General features: G+C 45.4%; 1 protein-coding gene across 5 annotated transcripts in view; it reads left to right on the top strand.

The window, feature by feature from the left end:
- LOC114694324 (cytochrome P450 2D1-like) overlaps positions 1–11,735 on the top strand; it is a 123,613-nt gene extending 111,878 nt beyond the window's left edge. Inside the window, exons 1-10 of one of the 5 annotated variants that reach the window (XM_028871258.2) lie at positions 5,794–5,828; positions 7,523–7,771; positions 8,612–8,783; positions 9,053–9,205; positions 9,284–9,444; positions 10,000–10,176; positions 10,328–10,469; positions 10,667–10,854; positions 11,225–11,366; positions 11,465–11,735. In XM_028871258.2, the coding sequence (XP_028727091.1) occupies positions 7,583–7,771; positions 8,612–8,783; positions 9,053–9,205; positions 9,284–9,444; positions 10,000–10,176; positions 10,328–10,469; positions 10,667–10,854; positions 11,225–11,366; positions 11,465–11,676 (1,536 nt within the window). In that variant the 5' untranslated portion in view covers positions 5,794–5,828; positions 7,523–7,582 and the 3' untranslated portion in view covers positions 11,677–11,735. Of the gene's footprint in view, positions 1–5,793; positions 5,829–6,985; positions 7,091–7,522; positions 7,772–8,611; positions 8,784–9,052; positions 9,206–9,283; positions 9,445–9,999; positions 10,177–10,327; positions 10,470–10,666; positions 10,855–11,224; positions 11,367–11,464 lie in introns of those variants that run through there. The other 4 variants (XM_037197704.1, XM_028871259.2, XM_037197705.1 and 1 more) reach the window with 4 other exon arrangements.
- Positions 11,736–16,577: the final 4,842 nt, after the last annotated feature.

The raw sequence follows: 16,577 nt of genomic DNA, 5'->3' as shown, positions 1-16,577 counted from the left end.
CAAAGAGGAGATTATATTAATTATTTAGGATATAAAATAGAGCTACAAAAAATTAGACCCCAAAAGGTGCAAATTCGGAGAGATAGACTACAGACTCTTAATGACTTTCAAAGATTATTTGGAGATATTTCTCATCTACGAACTATTGTTGGGGTAAAAAATGATGAACTGACTAATTTGTTCAGAACCTTAGAAGGTGACAAGGACTTAAATAGTCCAAGAGAATTATCACCTGAAGCTGAGAAAGAATTGGCCTTGGTAGAAAAGAAAGTGCATGAAGGACACGTGGATCGTATTGATCCAAAGCTGGATTGCATTTTGGTTATTTTACCTTCTAGGCGTTCTCCTACTGGAATATTAATGCAGAGGGAAGATATTATATTGGAATGGATATTTTTACCAAATAAACCAAATAAAAAATTAAAAACTTATGTGGAAAAAATCTCTGACTTGATTTACAAAGGAAAACTGAGACTTCGTCAATTAGCAGGCATAGACCCAGCAGAAATTGTCGTACCATTAACTAAGGAGGACATTGAAAAATTATGGACAGAAAGTGAACCTTGGCAAAGAGCTTGCAGTAATTTTTTGGGAGAAATTAACAGCAAATATCCCAAAAGCAATAGAATTGATCTTATAAAGAGAGCTGAATGGATCTTGCCTCGAATTGTACGGCAAAAACCCATATCTGGAGTTCGAACATTTTATACAGATGCCAACAAAGAAGGAAAGGCAGGTTACAAATCAGAAAATTTAAGTAAAGTGGTTCAAAGTCCGTATAATTCAGTTCAAAAATCAGAATTGTATGCTATTCTGTTGGTATTAATGGATTTTTCAGAACCTCTCAACATAGTAACTGACTCTCAGTATGCTGAAAGAGTGGTGTTACATATTGAGACTGCAGAATTTATCCCTGATGCTTCAGAATTAACTTCACTATTTATTCAATTACAAGATACAATCAGGAAAAGGAATCATCCTTTATATATAACTCACATTCGATCCCATACTGGTCTGCCAGGCCCTCTAGCACAAGGCAATGATGAGATTGATAAATTATTGATAGGAAATGTGCTGGAGGCCTCAGAATTTCATAAAAAACATCACGTCAATAGTAAAGGTTTAAAAAAGGATTTTTCCATAACCTGGCAACAAGCCAAAGAAATAGTAAAGAAATGTCCTACCTGTTCCTTCTACAATCAGACGCCATTACCAGCAGGATGTAACCCAAAGGGTACTCAGAAATGAAATCTGGCAGATGGACGTGTTTCACTTTGCAGAATTTGGAAAACTGAAATATGTACACCACACCATTGATACTTTTTCAGGATTTCAATGGGCAACTGCTTTGAGTTCTGAAAAGGCTGATTCTGCAATCACTCATTTGCTAGAAGTTATGGCCATCATGGGTATACCTGCACAAATCAAAACTGACAATGCTCCATCATATGTCTCTGTTAAAATGAAACAGTTTTTTGCTTATTACAATATAAAGCATATTACAGGCATACCACATAATCCTACAGGTCAAGCAGTTATAGAAAGATCAAACAGAACTCTAAAGGATATGCTAAATAAACAGAAATGGGTAACAAAAACCCCCAGAAATAGACTGCATAATGCTCTTCTAACTTTGAATTTTCTGAATGCCAATGAGAAAGGAACAACAGCTGCAGAGAGACATTGGATAATAGAAAAAACTACAGAATTAAATCAGCCTATATACTTTAAGGATGTGCTGACCTCAGAATGGAAACCAGGGTATGTATTACATTGGGGACGAGGTTTTGCTTTTGTTTCTACAGGAGAAGATAAGCTGTGGGTACCATCAAAGTTGATAAAGGTTCGATTTGAACAAGAGAGACCTCTTAATTGAGGAGGTGATAGTTCATCAACCAGCATGAACATCCAATTTAAACTAACTTGTATCAATAACACATGCCTTTTCATTTAATCAGATAATAACTTGTCAAAAGGAAACATCCCCAAAATTAGTCTTGGGGAAAGGTTTTTGTTTTTGTCTTTTAGGAGAATGAAGGTTAAGGAATCTGAAGAACACTGGACAAATGAGACAACTGAAGAAAAGTGACAAATCATCTATCCCAAGAAACAGAGTGAAACGGTGTATGGGTATATATTATCTAAAAAATTCTTTATGTCTTCCTAAATGTTTGTTTCTGCTTTTCTCTAAAGATTTAACACTATTGGTTTTCTAATAGTCCCAGTTCAATTAAAATTTAAAGCTGACTTTGGATTTGGAGAATGGCTCTCTCCTTCTTTAAACTCAAGCATGTTGTTAAAAGGAAAATGCAAACTCCCTGTATCATGCCAGAATAAGAGCCATCTTCTGCTATGGTACAGGACAAAAGCAAAATTAATTAAGGGACTATTCTATTACTAATCTCAACTCTTTGATTCTATTCTGATTCTTTAAACTTTTCTCAAAGTATAAATTTTATATCAAAATTTACAAGATTAATATATATATATACATTTTAAACTTTGTTAAGATATGAATGGTCACATAGAGTACTAACTAATTCTAGAAAAAAGGCTAGCTGCATATATATGTTTTTGTGTTCGAGTCTCTTATCAGTTTTCTGCAGGAAATCACGGCCAGGCCTAACATCAACTGAAGTCTCCAGAAAGAAGATGGGGCCCCACAACAACAACAATTCCACGTGGACAATAATAATATCATTAAGCTGACAAACATCATCCATAGATCAGCTTTGAACTACAAGGTGCTCAGAGCAAATTTGAGATGACTAGCTGAGATGATTCAGTCTCAAAGACTACTTGAATAAGGACTTGAGATAAACCCTGAACTTTGGCATTATACACAGACTGGATAATGAAGGATATAGTTACCTCTCCTAGAATTTGACAATTAACCTAAATTTTTTCTTTCAGGATAAAGAAAACTTCGCCCATACCCAGCAGGAAGCAATTTTAAGAATACGACGCCCACATTCCCAAAGAGGTGGTGTGGGGCGGGTGGTTTTTTGGTCTTTTTAATGGGTTTTGGGTCTGGGATAATTTTCAGTATTTAGGGGGGTTGGTTACAAGTTATTGTCAAGGGTTAGGGAAAAGGCTAAGCAAAGGAGATTAGATTTAAGGTTCTTGTTTAAAAAAAAGAAGAAGAAAAAGAAAAAAGAAAGAAAGAAAAGAAAAAGACAATTACTAGTTTTAAATACTTTACATTGGATTGAATTGTTTTATATTGTATACAAATTTGAAACTGATATTGTTAGAAAATGCTATATGTATATTTCTAATTGTATTTATTCCATCCATTTAACAATGTAATGCAAATTTCTGATCCTTGAATGTTATTATTATCAACTATTAGGATATAAAGAAATGAAAGCTAGTAGTTAGACATTATCATAGAACTTGTAGTCATATTAGATATGTTTTAAAAATTGAGCAGAGATGTTTTAGACAGGTCATCTTCAAACCCTTCAGAGATCTACAGAATATGGCATTTAAAATGTTTTAATAACTTAGAAAATTTTTCTTTTTTGAGACATGTCGGCTCCTGGCAGTACCAATCTACTTTAGAGAAAATATGGGCATTGAAGAACCTGCATATGGAGTCAACTTTCATTCTGGCAAAAGTTAGCCACTGGACAACAAAGTATCCTCGAATCAACAGGACAAAATGGACAGACAGATCACGAAACAAGGGACTACTGATTCTTGCCAAAACAAGTGTGGTTATGGCTTTATCAAAAGGCATCTTCTGAGGCCAGGACAATATGGCCCCATCCCTGAAGTGGCCTTCGCATCCGGAAAAGGTACGGTGCCCTTTTCTTCAAAGGCAGCTTAACAGGCAGAGGGCCGATGGATTCTGTTGTACAATGGAACAGCAGCTGAAAGCTCATGCCTCTCAAAAGTAGACTGGCATTTAATAGAGGGATGTGGAGAAGAAGGGGATGCTGAGATGAAGCCATATATACACAGCCAAGAAGAATGGACAGCTGAATTTAAAAACTGTCAACAATTTCCAGAATTTAAAATCCTGAATCATGACAGGACACTAGTGGAATTCAGGTGTTTCTGGTACGTGGACTGCTCTCACCCAATGTGAGGTTGAACTGTTGACCTTGTATACATCCTACATCACAAATGAGTCTGTCAGATACACTAAGCCTATAGGCTGAAGATGATGCCCCAACACTATGGAGAAACCTCAGGTGACTGTCCAGGCAGCTGGCTGTTTCTGTCAACTCACAAATTTTTTGGAAGTTGCTTGCATGCACTTCCTGTTTTTATTTTTGTTAGCTAATATTATTCCCTTCTTGGGTCTCTGAGGGAGTTGAAGATTAGTTAGTTATGGTTGAAGATTAGTTAGTTATAGTTGAAAATTAATTAGGATAGAAAGTGCATTAGATACATCTTGGATTTACCAAAATAGGATAGATAATGGAATTGTTTTCTCTGATTTGTCAAATACCTGTTTAGGTATTTATTACTTGTATATATTGTATATAGTTATTGTACTTTTGTATATAGTTTTTCTTTTGTTAGTTATAACCTTTTGCTTTTTTTCTTTTTATTAAAATAGAAAAGGGGAAATGTGGTGGTAATCTAATTGTACTGAATTATTATTTTGATTGTATGTTAATAAATAAAGTTGTCTGGGGGTCAGAGCTATTAGAGCCATAGCAAGAGTGTGGCGGTGGTGGCACACGCCTTTAATCCCATAAGATCTCTGTGTGTTCAGCCAGCATTGGAGACATATGCCTTTAAGACCTAGGGGGCTGTACATTCAGACAGTGACGAGGCAGTCATGTGTTTGGGTTTACAACCAATGAGAAGGCAGAACAACATACTATAAAAAAAACGAACCGACAGGAAGTAGGGCTCTTTTCGCGAAGCTGGGACAGCAGGAGGAAGGGTGAGATTTTAGCTCTGAGCTCTGACCTCTCGGCTTTCTCTTTTACATTGTTTCTGTGTTTCTTATTTAATAAGACGGTTAGTTACATCAATATCCTACTTCACAAATGAGTCTGTCAGATACGCTAAGCCTATAGGCTGAAGATGATGCCCCAACACTGCGGAGAAACCTCAGGTGACTGTCCAGGCAGCTGGCTGTTTCTGTCAACTCACAAATTTTTGGAAGTTGCTTGCATGCACTTCCTGTTTTTATTTTTGTTAGCTAATATTATTTCCTTCTTGGGTCTCTGAGGGAGTTGAAGATTAGTTAGTTATAGTTGAAGGTTAGTTAGTTACAGTTGAAGATTAATTAGGATAGAAAGTGAATTAGATACATTTTGGACTTACCAAAATAGGATAGATAATGAAATTATTTTCTCTGAATTTGTCAAATACAAATGGACTAGACATTGTTTAGGTATTTATTACTTGTATATATTGTATATAGTTATTGTACCTTTGTGTATAGTTTTTCTTTTGTTAGTTATAACCTTTTGCTTTTTTCTCTTTTTATTAAAATAGAAAAGGAGAAATATGGTGGTATTTTATTTGTACTGAAATGTGATTTTAATTGTATGTTAATAAATAAAGTTGCCTGGGGGTCAGAGCTATTAGAACCATAGAAAGAGCGTGGCGGTGGTGGCACATGCCTTGCCAATCCCAGCACTTGGTAGGCAGAGCTAGGTAAGTCTCTGTGTGTTCAGGGATACAGTCAGCATTGGAAACATATGCCTTTAAGACCTAGAGGGCTGTACATACAGACAGTGACAAGGCAGTCACGTGTTTGGGTTTACAACCAATGAGAAGGCAGAACAGAAAGACTATCGAGACAAACACACAGGACGTAGGTTTTTTTTCGGAGAGGTAGGACCACCGCAGGAGGAAGGGTAAGCTCTGAGCTCTGACCTCTTGGCTTTCTCTTTTACACTGGTTCTGTGTTTCTTATTTAATAAGACGGTGGGTTATCTACAGGCAGGGGCAGCAGAGGAGGAGGGGACCCAGGGTCTGGTCCTTGCTGAGGCGCTGCATGCTGTGGACTCCATCTCCTCTCACTCAGCTCCTGCCTCCCTCTGCCACACTGGAGGGGGCAGCAGAGAGCTACTGCCTGGATTCCACTGGGACTTCTGAGCCTTTGATCTTCAGAGGTCTGGATCCCCAGCAAGGACAGGGACTGAACCTTCACTGACCCTAGTGATTGATGAGTTGTCATGTGCAGTGTGCCCAGCAGTGTCCAGGACACAGGTGAATGTGTTGGAAGGCTCAGGAGTCATGTTTCCATTTTCCTCAAGGCCACCATTCTAACCACAGCCTCCTGCATGAGGAGGACACTGCCTCCATATCCCATATGGAAGACAGAGAAATTGACCCGACAAGAAACAAAGGATGAATAACGGAAAGAGTCCACCATAGGACAAGAACCTGACCCATCTGGGTCTCCAGGGACTGTCTGACAGTTGTTGATAGTTTCTCAGATCCAATGTAACAACTGCCCTTTTCTGAATCTGGCCTTCCTGATCAATTTGTAACCTCCAACCTGTCACAAGACTCCATGGCTGCAGCCACCTTCCTCCCACTGCCTCTCACTCATCACAAAACCCACCAGTGGCACTCCCTGTTTACAGCCAGCTGGTATATTCTGCCAACAAAGTAATCCTGAGCCTCCAGGGTGGTCTTACCCCAGTGTACTGGGTGGTTGGGGGTGTCAACGTGACACTAGCCTGAGTCATCAGAAGAAGAAGCCTCAGCTCAGGAAACGCATCAGTGAGATCCAGCATTTTCTCTATTAGTGATCAGTGGAGGAGGGTCCAGCCCATGGTGTGTGGTATCATCCTGGGCTGCTGATCCTGGGTTCTATAAGAAGGTAGGCGGTGGTGGTGCACACCTTTAATCCCAGCACTCGGGAGGGAGAGCCAGGCGGATCTCTGTGAGTTCGAGGCCAGCCTGGGCTACAAGTGAGTTCCAGGAAAGGCGCAAAGCTACACAGAGAAACCCTGTCTTGAAATGCCAAAAAAAAGAATGTGGACTAAGCAAGCCATGGAAAGCAAGCCAATAAGCAGCTCCCCTCCATGGCCTCTGAATCAGCTCTTGCCCCCGGGATCCTGTCCTGCTTGAGTCTCTGTCCTTGGGTGATGAACACCAATATTGAAGTGTAAGCCAAACCAACCCTTTCCTTCCCAACTTGCTTTTTAGTCATGGTATTTTGTCGCAGCAATAGAAACCCTAACTAAGACACCCAGTATGTGGCAATGTTCACAATCCCTCAAAACTTGGCCTGCATGGCACATCAGCTGTCTGGCTACTTCATAACAGGCCTCCACGGGGCTGCCTGTCATTCTCTCTGTGCCCAGCCTGGCATGACCACTACACACAGTGCATGCGGAGGAGCTCTTTCCACTTGAAGATGCAGCTGCCCTGGACAGCATCTGGGAAGGAGAGAGCCTTGGGGCTGCCCTGCCTGGCCTGCTTGCTTTTTGTTCTACATTCTCGGGCTGAATGATAAACACAGCAAGTTGGCTCACAGCAGAGGGCAAAGGGCAGCCTGGGCTCCTATGACTACAGTCAGAGTTCTTACTGATTCCAGGTGGCTTCAGTAAGGACCCCAAGGCTTTCCCAAAGAAGCCAGAAACTCAGTGAGGCCGCCATGGAGCTGCTGGCTGGGAATGGACTGTGGTCTGTGGCCATATTCACAGCCATCTTCCTGTTCCTGGTGGATCTGATGCACCGGCGCCAGCGCTGGACTGCCCGCTACCCGCCAGGCCCCACACCAGTGCCAGTGCTCGGCAACCTGCTGCAGGTAGACTTCCAGAACATGCCATACAGCTTGTACAAGGTGAGGGAGATGGTCATCGTGGGCAGCGGAGAGCACAGTCGTCTTAGCAGCATGTGGTGGTGCTGCAGCCACAGGCTGGACAGAAAGCTGGTCCTTTAGGAGGAAGGGCTAAGAGACTTCCTGGGATAGGGGGAGGAGGCTTCAGGGCCCAAGGACACTGTGGACTTTTGGAGCACAAGGTTGTAGAAAGGCAAAGAACAAGAGGTGGGGCAGGATGTAGCAGCAGGTTTGGGATTCCATTGGACAGGGCAGAACTAAGTCACAAAAGCCCTAAGTCTCCAAGGCTCTGGGTTCGATCCTCAGCTCAAAAAAAAAAAAAAAAAAAAAAAAGCCCTCAGTCCCTCTGACCTCATCAGTGGGTGGGATCTTAGGGGTGGATGCCACCAGGATCTAGGGTACTGTGTTAGTGGGGAGAGGGGTTGGGTCTGCTTGAATCTCTTGCTGCCGTGTGGTTTGGGTCTCAAGGAACCTGCATTTCCTCACATACTAGTGGGATGCTAAGGGGCCCATGGACACTTCCCTGGCTCTTGGTCACAGCTGGGTGACCAAATCTATTATGGGTCCTTTGATGAACTTAAAGGATGAGATGCCTCAGCCACAAGACACCAGAGCTCATGTTGAGGATGTTGATCAGTGGTAGAGCATTTGCCCAGCATTTATCAGGACCAATGTTCAATAAAAAGTAACACACATACATACAGAGATAGAGATGGGGGAGCAGAGAGGGAAATGGAGAGAGAGAGAGAGAGAGAGAAACTACACCCATGTTTATGCAGTGAGCCTGGTTCTAGGATCTTCTGGGGACCTCCACTTCCTGAGTGCTCTGTCCCTCTCCTCCAGCTTCGACAACGCTATGGTGACGTGTTCAGCCTGCAGATGGCCTGGAGGCCAATGGTCGTGATCAATGGACTGAAGGCGGTTCGGGAAGTGCTGGTGAACTGTGGAGAGGACACCTCTGACCGCCCTCCAATGCCCTTCTTTCAACACCTGGGTTTGAAACCCAAATCCCAAGGTAAAGGGCTGTGTGGGGGCAGAATTGGCACTGGGGATATGGCAATGAGTAGAGGAAGCGTGGGACATGAATGGGGGTAGTAATGTGGCCAAGCAATTCAACAAAAAGCCACTGAAATCCAGGGTGGAAACCACCCAGCAGGCATGAGCTGGATTGAGGTAGCAACGTTTTGAGAGACTCATGGGTAGAAATCTAGTCAAGAAGAGGAATGATGGGAGCAGAGGACAGCACAGTCAGGTGTCCTTGGTTACACACACATGTGTCTACAGGTGTGGTCCTTGCCCCTTACGGGCCCGAGTGGCGAGAGCAGCGAAGATTCTCCGTGTCCACCCTGCGCAACTTTGGCCTGGGCAAGAAATCCCTGGAGCAGTGGGTGACAGACGAGGCTGGCCACCTCTGTGACACCTTCGCCGACCAGGCTGGTGAGTGATGGGCGAGGGGTGCAGATGGGCACAGAAGACGTGAGCAGTACTGTGACTCACTTGCTTCTCCACTCCCAGGGCGGCCCTTCAACCCCAGAACCATGCTGGACAAAGCTACGTGCAATGTGATCTCGTCTCTCATTTTTGCCCAGCGCTTTGAGTATGAAGACCCTTACCTCATCAGGATGCTGAAACTGCTGGAAGAAGCTTTGGCAGACGTCTCTGGCTTCTTTCCTGAGGTAGGAGGCTCAGGGCAGCCTGCAGAGCTACTTCTATGATGTCCATGGTCACAGAGGAAATTGTGCCAAGGCCATGGGGGAGGCCTTGGGGGAGTCCACTGCAGGAGGAAGGGCCTGGAGCTTGACAAACGTCAGAGAACAGGAGGGAAGAAGTGGCTGAAAGTCGGGGTTTCTAGAAAGGGAATCTGGAAGCCTGTGGCTTCCAGAGTAGACTATTCCTTCTGTTCACCCTGGGCTGCAAGAGTCCAAAGGCAAGAACTGAGGAGGAGGCAGGTGATGGGTGGGGACAAACAGGCTCTGGGTCCATTGTGGAAGAGATGTGATCTGAGATGGGTCCAAGAGGCCAGCTAAGTGGTTGGAGCGTAAGGAACTTGCTAAGCAAACCTGGAGACCTGAGTTTGATACCCAAGAACCATGTAGGGTAGAGACGATGGACCTGGCACATTGCACTGTGACATACACACACCATGGCACAGGATCCATACACGATAATGAATAATGAATAGTTAACTTTTAAAAGCAGAAGCACTGAGACTTCCTCTGTGCCTGTCACAGGTTCTTAACACATTTCCAGTGCTCCTACGCATACCAGGGCTGGCTGACAAGGCCTTAAAAAGTAATAGGAACTTCATGACCATGGTGGATAACCTGTTGACGGAGCACAGGAGGACTTGGGACCCTGCCCAGCCACCCCGAGACCTGACCGATGCCTTCCTGGCAGAGGTGGAGAAGGTGAGGGCAGCTGCTGGGATGGGGCTGTGGGCTGTGGGCTGCCATCCTGTGTATGTATCACCAAGTGCCTCAGCCCCTGGGCTGCCTGGGGACAATGGGAGGCCATTGCAGAGTCCTCTCCCCACTGACCCACTTTGCCTGTCTGTCCCAGGCCAAGGGGAACCCTGAGAGCTCCTTCAATGATGAGAACCTGCGCATGGTGGTGGCTGACCTGTTCACTGCAGGGATGGTGACCACCTCGACCACACTGTACTGGGCCCTGCTGCTCATGATCCTGTACCCAGATGTGCAGAGTGAGCCTGGCTGGGGCTGAGAGGGAGGAAAGACAGGCAGACTCCACACGCTTGTGGGTCCCAGCACAGACTTAAGCCAGACGCCAGCAACACTCATGGACGTCTTGCTCACATGGACTCAGCCCTTCACATGGTTGCGGGAGAGGAGAAAGGGAAGTCCCTTGGGAATGCTTCACTGAGGGATGCTCTCCCTCCAGGCCGCGTGCAACAGGAGATCGATGAGGTCATAGGACAGGCCAGGAGCCCAGAGATGGCAGACCAGGTCCGCATGCCCTACACCAATGCTGTCATTCATGAGGTGCAGCGCTTTGGGGACATCGCCCCGTTGAATTTTCCACGCATCACATCCCGTGACGTTGAAGTCCAGGGCTTCCTCATCCCCAAGGTAGGCACGGGCCCTCATTCCAATACACCATGACACTAGTGTACAAGGTCGGGAAAGAACAAGACCAGTATGACCTGGATGTCCACCGTGCTTACAGGACCTACCTGAGTGCAGCCATTGAGAGTCCTCAGGAAAGAGAAATGGCCAGTGAAAATGACCACAAGGGGATTTTAGGAAGCACTGCACACAGGGACAGATGTGGCTTGGTTACCCATAGAGACCGGCAAACAGGGCCCTCCAAGGGGATGAGAGGCTTTAGGGCTGAGGTTACATGAAAGGATCAAGTGTGCGAGGGAGAGACTGTGCATGCGATCATGGTAATGAGGGTCTTGGTATCCAGTCCATGTTCACACCACGTGCCTCCTGCCAGGGAACGACCCTCATCCCCAACCTGTCCTCCGTGCTGAAGGATGAGACTGTCTGGGAGAAGCCCCTCCAGTTCCATCCTGAACACTTCCTGGACGCCCAGGGCCGCTTTGTGAAGCACGAGGCCTTCATGCCATTCTCAGCAGGTCCTGGGGGTGCCTGGCTCCCTGTCTCTTCCAAGGGGCCTTGGAGGGTGGAGCATCCATCAGGCCCCAGACTGACTGAGCCCCTCTCCCACCCACAGGCCGCAGAGCATGCCTGGGGGAGCCTCTGGCCCGCATGGAGCTCTTCCTCTTCTTCACCTGCCTCCTGCAGCGCTTTAGCTTCTCGGTGCCTGATGGACAGCCCCGGCCCAGCGACCATGGGGTCTTTGGGGTGCCAGTTGCTCCCTCCCCCTACCAGCTCTGTGCTGTGATTAGTGCCAGCAGGCACACGAATTCCAGTCCTGCTCTGTAAGTAAGGCTGAGCCATGCACAATAAACCAGTCTTGTGGCTGTCACTGTCTCCTACTCCAACCTCTGTTGTAGAATATTATTTTAAGGTGTGTTACTGTTGTTTATGTTGCATTTGTTTAATTCTGTGAAGCTGTGTTACTGTGCCTGTCTAAAACACCTGATGGTCTAATAAAGAACTGAACATCCAATCTCAAGGCAGGAGAGAGGATAGGTGGGGCTGGCAGGCAGAGAGAATACATAGAAGGAGAAATCTGGGGAGAGAGAGAGAGAGAGAGAGAGAGAGAGAGAGAGAGAGAGAGAGAGAGAGAGAAAAGAAGCAGTCAGAGAAGGAGGAGGACTTCAGGGGCCAGCCACGCAGCTACACAGCAAGCCATGGAGTAAAAGTAAGATTACAGAAGTAAGAAAGGAAAAAGACCAGAGACAAAAGATAAATGGGATAATTTAAGGTTAAGGAAAGCTGGCAAGTAACAAGCCAAGCTAAGGCCGGGTATTTATAATTAAGAATAAGCCTCCGGGGTGATTTATTTGGGAGTTGGGTGGCGCCCCCCAAAAAAAGACCAAAGAGCAAAATCAAACAACAACAAGTCTCAATCCCTGTCTCTGCTGGATCCTCATACAACAGTCTCCAGACAACTTTTACCGCCTGCCTCATCCCTCCCCAAAGAATAGCTAATGCTGTGAGAAAAGGGTGTGCCAAGCCTAGACATTGGCACAGGCCTGCAGTTTCGGTACTTGGAAGCCTCAAGCAGGAGGATTACATGTGTGTGGATATCTTGGGATATAAAGGAAAGTCTAAGTTAGCTTGGACTATGTAACCAGGAAACTCTGCCCCATAAAACTAAAGCAGAGCTAGAGGAAGAGGGGGAGGGAGAGAAGGAAGAGAGGAAGAAAGAGAAAGAAGAAGTATACTGAAGTTCAGGAGTGACAGCTGACCCTGTCACCCATGTCACACATAAAGAGCCATCAGCGGTGACAGGGTTGGTGACAAACTGCAGGCAGGGGGCGGGACTCCATGGGTCTCAGGGACAGGTGTAATAGGCTTCTGCTAAGAATCATCATGGTCCCTTGAGGTGCATGAGCGCCTGGAAAGGCTCCCAGAGCTGGGAAGGCTGCTGTCCCCACAGAGGTGACTGCAGAGAGAGGACAGGGAAGAAAAGCAGCAGCAGGGAAAGGGACAGCAGAGCTCAGGGCGTTGGGCACACCCCCAGCTCTCTGTCACATGTGTCAGGGGGCTGGGCATAGGCACTCCCAGCCACCAAGTGTGACTGAGGTTGAGGACATCGCTCACAGTTAAGTCAACAGAACCTCACTGTCCAGAAGTTTGGGGGTCCCAAAGACATGAGCACAGTTTCAGGGAGTACCCACATGGATGACCTCAGTCTCCACACCCTCCAGAATCAGGCACTGGAGGCCACTTGCCTTAAACCCTGTTGCTGATGTAAATGGGGCCACATGGCCCTCAGCCCCAGCTGTGGGCGGAGACACTGCTATCAGCATGTTCCAGGCTCTTAGGCAAGAACTCCCCACAGGCTGATGGCACTCAACATTTGTCCTGGGATGTGCAGAACAGAACTGCGCAAGCTGAGGTCACTCTACTGCCCTAGCCACGCTTCTTGGCATGCAAGGCAAATTGAAACTTTTGTCTGTGCATCTTTTTTGTTTTATTTCGGTTAGGCATCACTAATATTTACCAGCCTTACCATTCTATTTCTCATGGTGTTGGGAATTGACCCCCAGGCCTTATGCATGCTCAGCCAGCACGCTCCAGCATGGCACACCACAGCTCATCCTCTCCAGTTGCAGAGTACAGCTCAAGGGTATCAAGTCGTTCCCACCACCACAATCCCTCCCCAGATCGCTTTATCTGCTAAAACTGAAGCTCTGCACCCCGGGACAGTAGCTCCCCGTCCTCTCCTCTGCCCAGCCCCAGCACCCATCACTCTGGGTTCTGTTTCTATGATTTGACGAGTGTAATCATGCGCTGTCTGTCTGTGACTGACTCAAGTCTTCAAGGCTCCTTCATGTTCAGCAGGTATCACACTAGCTCTTTTAAGCTGACCAATCGTCCACTGTACTAATTAACACTGTACGAGTGCTCACCCAGAACTCACTCATCTGTCTCTGGTGTCAATTACAGTAGATAATCGTGGTCCAAAAACATTACCTGGAAAATTCCAGAAATGAGTAATTCTCATATTTGGAATTGTGTGCCTTTCGGAGGAGTCTCACTAAATCGCTTCTTATATTCTTCACCATCCCACATATGTTGGGAACATAAGGGTGTCTTTGTCCTACGTGTTCATGTTATTAGGGACATCATAAGGGTTTGTGTTGTTGGATCTGCCTCTGTAATATCGCAGTTTTTGTGTTCAAGGAGGAAGGTGACAGTGTCCCAATGCTATATCAAAACACCCACATTCTTCTCCTCAGTCCAGCTCATCATCCTTGCATCATCCCGCGGCACCACATGTAATATTGTGTGGGTGCAGAGAGATATCTGAGAGATGGATTCCACATTTAAGAACTGTATTTTGTTATCATTGTCATTAGTTATTACTATTACTCTCTTGCTGTGCCTGATCTATAAAACAAACATCGTAGGTGTGTATACATTTTTTTTTAAAGTTTATAGTGGCTGGGGAGATGGCTCAGGGGTTAAGAGCTATTGCTGTTCCTCCAGAGGACCTGGGTTCCATCCCCTACACCTACATTAGGGACTCATTAGTGCCTATAGCTCCAGCTCCAGGGGATCCAACATCCTTTTCTGGCCTTAGGGGACACTAGGCATCCACATACATGTGGCAGGCACACAGACACATGTCCCACAGACACATACAGGTATATATATAAATTAAACTAAAATACAACTTTAAAAAAATAAGGAAAAACTGTATTTTATGATTTGGTCCTGGGAGCTCTGTAATCTAGAGATTACAGCTCTTTTCTTTTGTAATGGACTAACTATCAGTAGACACTGTGTTTACTCCTTCAGCTACTGTGAATGCAGCTGCTGTGATCATCACCTCGGGTTGTTGTCTGATTGTTTGTGCATTTTGACCCTCTGGTTGTTTGTGAAAATTGTTGCTAATATCCACATGCTTGTCCAGTTTCCATTTCACTGCTAATGTGTAGATTTATAGGCTCATTCCACAGCAGCAGGAAAGATCCTGTTTATGGCTGCGTGTGTGTGTGTGTGTGTGTGTGTGTGTGTGTGTGTGTGTGTGTGTGTGTGAGAGAGAGAGAGAGAGAGAGAGGGGGGGGGGATGTCTCACTGTATAGCCCAGGGTGGCCTGAAATGACACAAACTTGCAGCAATCCTTCTGTGGTAGCCTTCCCACTGCAGGGATTTCAGACATATGCCACTGTGCCCAACCAGAAGACTCCAGTTTTTAAAAGGGTATTGAATGTGAATTTGGCCTAACGTGTGATCATCCAAGAGAATGATCCTGTGCTCTTGACTGTGTGCACATGCTTAGGCCATTGAGGGTCTCTCTGTGTCTAGCAGGTCCAACTGATTCACAGACCTGCACTAATTGGTTCACATCCTGAATTTCCTCAAGTAGCTTCTGGGTGGTGTTTCTATTCACTGTTGATAGTCAGCTGTCAGATCCTCATCTATGACTATACGGCGATCTCTTCCTTTGGATCTTTCCCTTTTACCCCATCTACCTTGTTCCCCGCACACAGTCAGGTGTCACTTATGGATGCAATTGGTCTGGAAACTGCATTATCTCCACATCGCATTATTGTGCAGACACTGTAATGTATTTACAGAAACTAAGATGGCTGTGATGTCACCTGGTGATAATCTTATAGGACCATTGATCCCGTCTGTTCTGGACTATCATCAGTATGTAGTGTGTGACTGTACATTTGTAATTTTTATATCTTCTTCCTGCCCTAAACTTTTTATCATCTATTACACTGCAATACAGCCATCTTAGTTTGGTTACTTTTTGCATAGAATATATTTTCATATGTTTCTAATTTCAACTTCTTTATTTCATTTTATCTGATGGCTCTCCTGAAACTGGCATCCACATGGATCTCATTTCTTAACCAATTTATCAATCTCTGCTTTCAATAAGAGGGTTTAACTCGGGTACACTTTAATTAATCCTCAATTAATTACTGAGAGGAAACCCTTGCTCTCTTAGCTTTAGCTGTCAACTTGATACAGTCTAGAGTCACCTGAGAAAGGAGTCCCAATTGAGAGAAGTCTGGATCATATTGACCTGTGGGCTCGTGTGTGTGTGTGTGTGTGTGTGTGTGTGTGTGTGTGTGTGTCTTCATTGTTAATTGATAAACGAAGGCCCAACCAACATAGGTGGCATCATTCCCTGGGCAGGAAGCCCTGGGCTGGATGAGAAAGCCAGCTAAGCATATGCCTGTGAGCAAGCTAGTGTGCAGCATCCTCTGTGGTCTCTGCTTCAGCTACTGCCCCGACTCCCCTTATTGATGGCCTGTGACCTGGAAGTGTAAGCTGAAGTCAACCCTTTCCTCCCCAGCGTCTCTTCTGGTCCAAGTGTTCACATCGCAGCAATAGAGAGCAAGCGAGGCCACTGCCTCCTCCGCTTCCCATCTTTATTTCTGCAATCCTTGTGTCTCCGCTTAACGGCCCCAACTCTGCCCTTCCGCACTGCTCGGTGTTCCTCTTTGATTCCCTTTTCACCTTTGTACATTTTATTTGTTTTTCATTCTTTACCTCGGGCATTAAGTCAACAATCTTTTAAAGCTCGTTATTAGGGTGTATACATGGGATGGGGAGAGGACATGCCCCTGAGCGAATATAGAGGTCAGAGGACAACTTCTGGGGTTCGGGTCTCATCTTCCACCTTGTTGGGGCATGAGTCTTGTTTGCTGTTTCTGCCACAGTACACACTCCAGGAGAGCTGGCCAGTG

This window comes from Peromyscus leucopus, chromosome 20 (assembly GCF_004664715.2).
Source record: "Peromyscus leucopus breed LL Stock chromosome 20, UCI_PerLeu_2.1, whole genome shotgun sequence".
NCBI classification, from domain to species: Eukaryota; Metazoa; Chordata; class Mammalia; order Rodentia; family Cricetidae; genus Peromyscus; species Peromyscus leucopus.
Note: the sequence above shows the minus strand (reverse complement) of the source record. Positions and strands in the feature narration are given on the sequence as shown.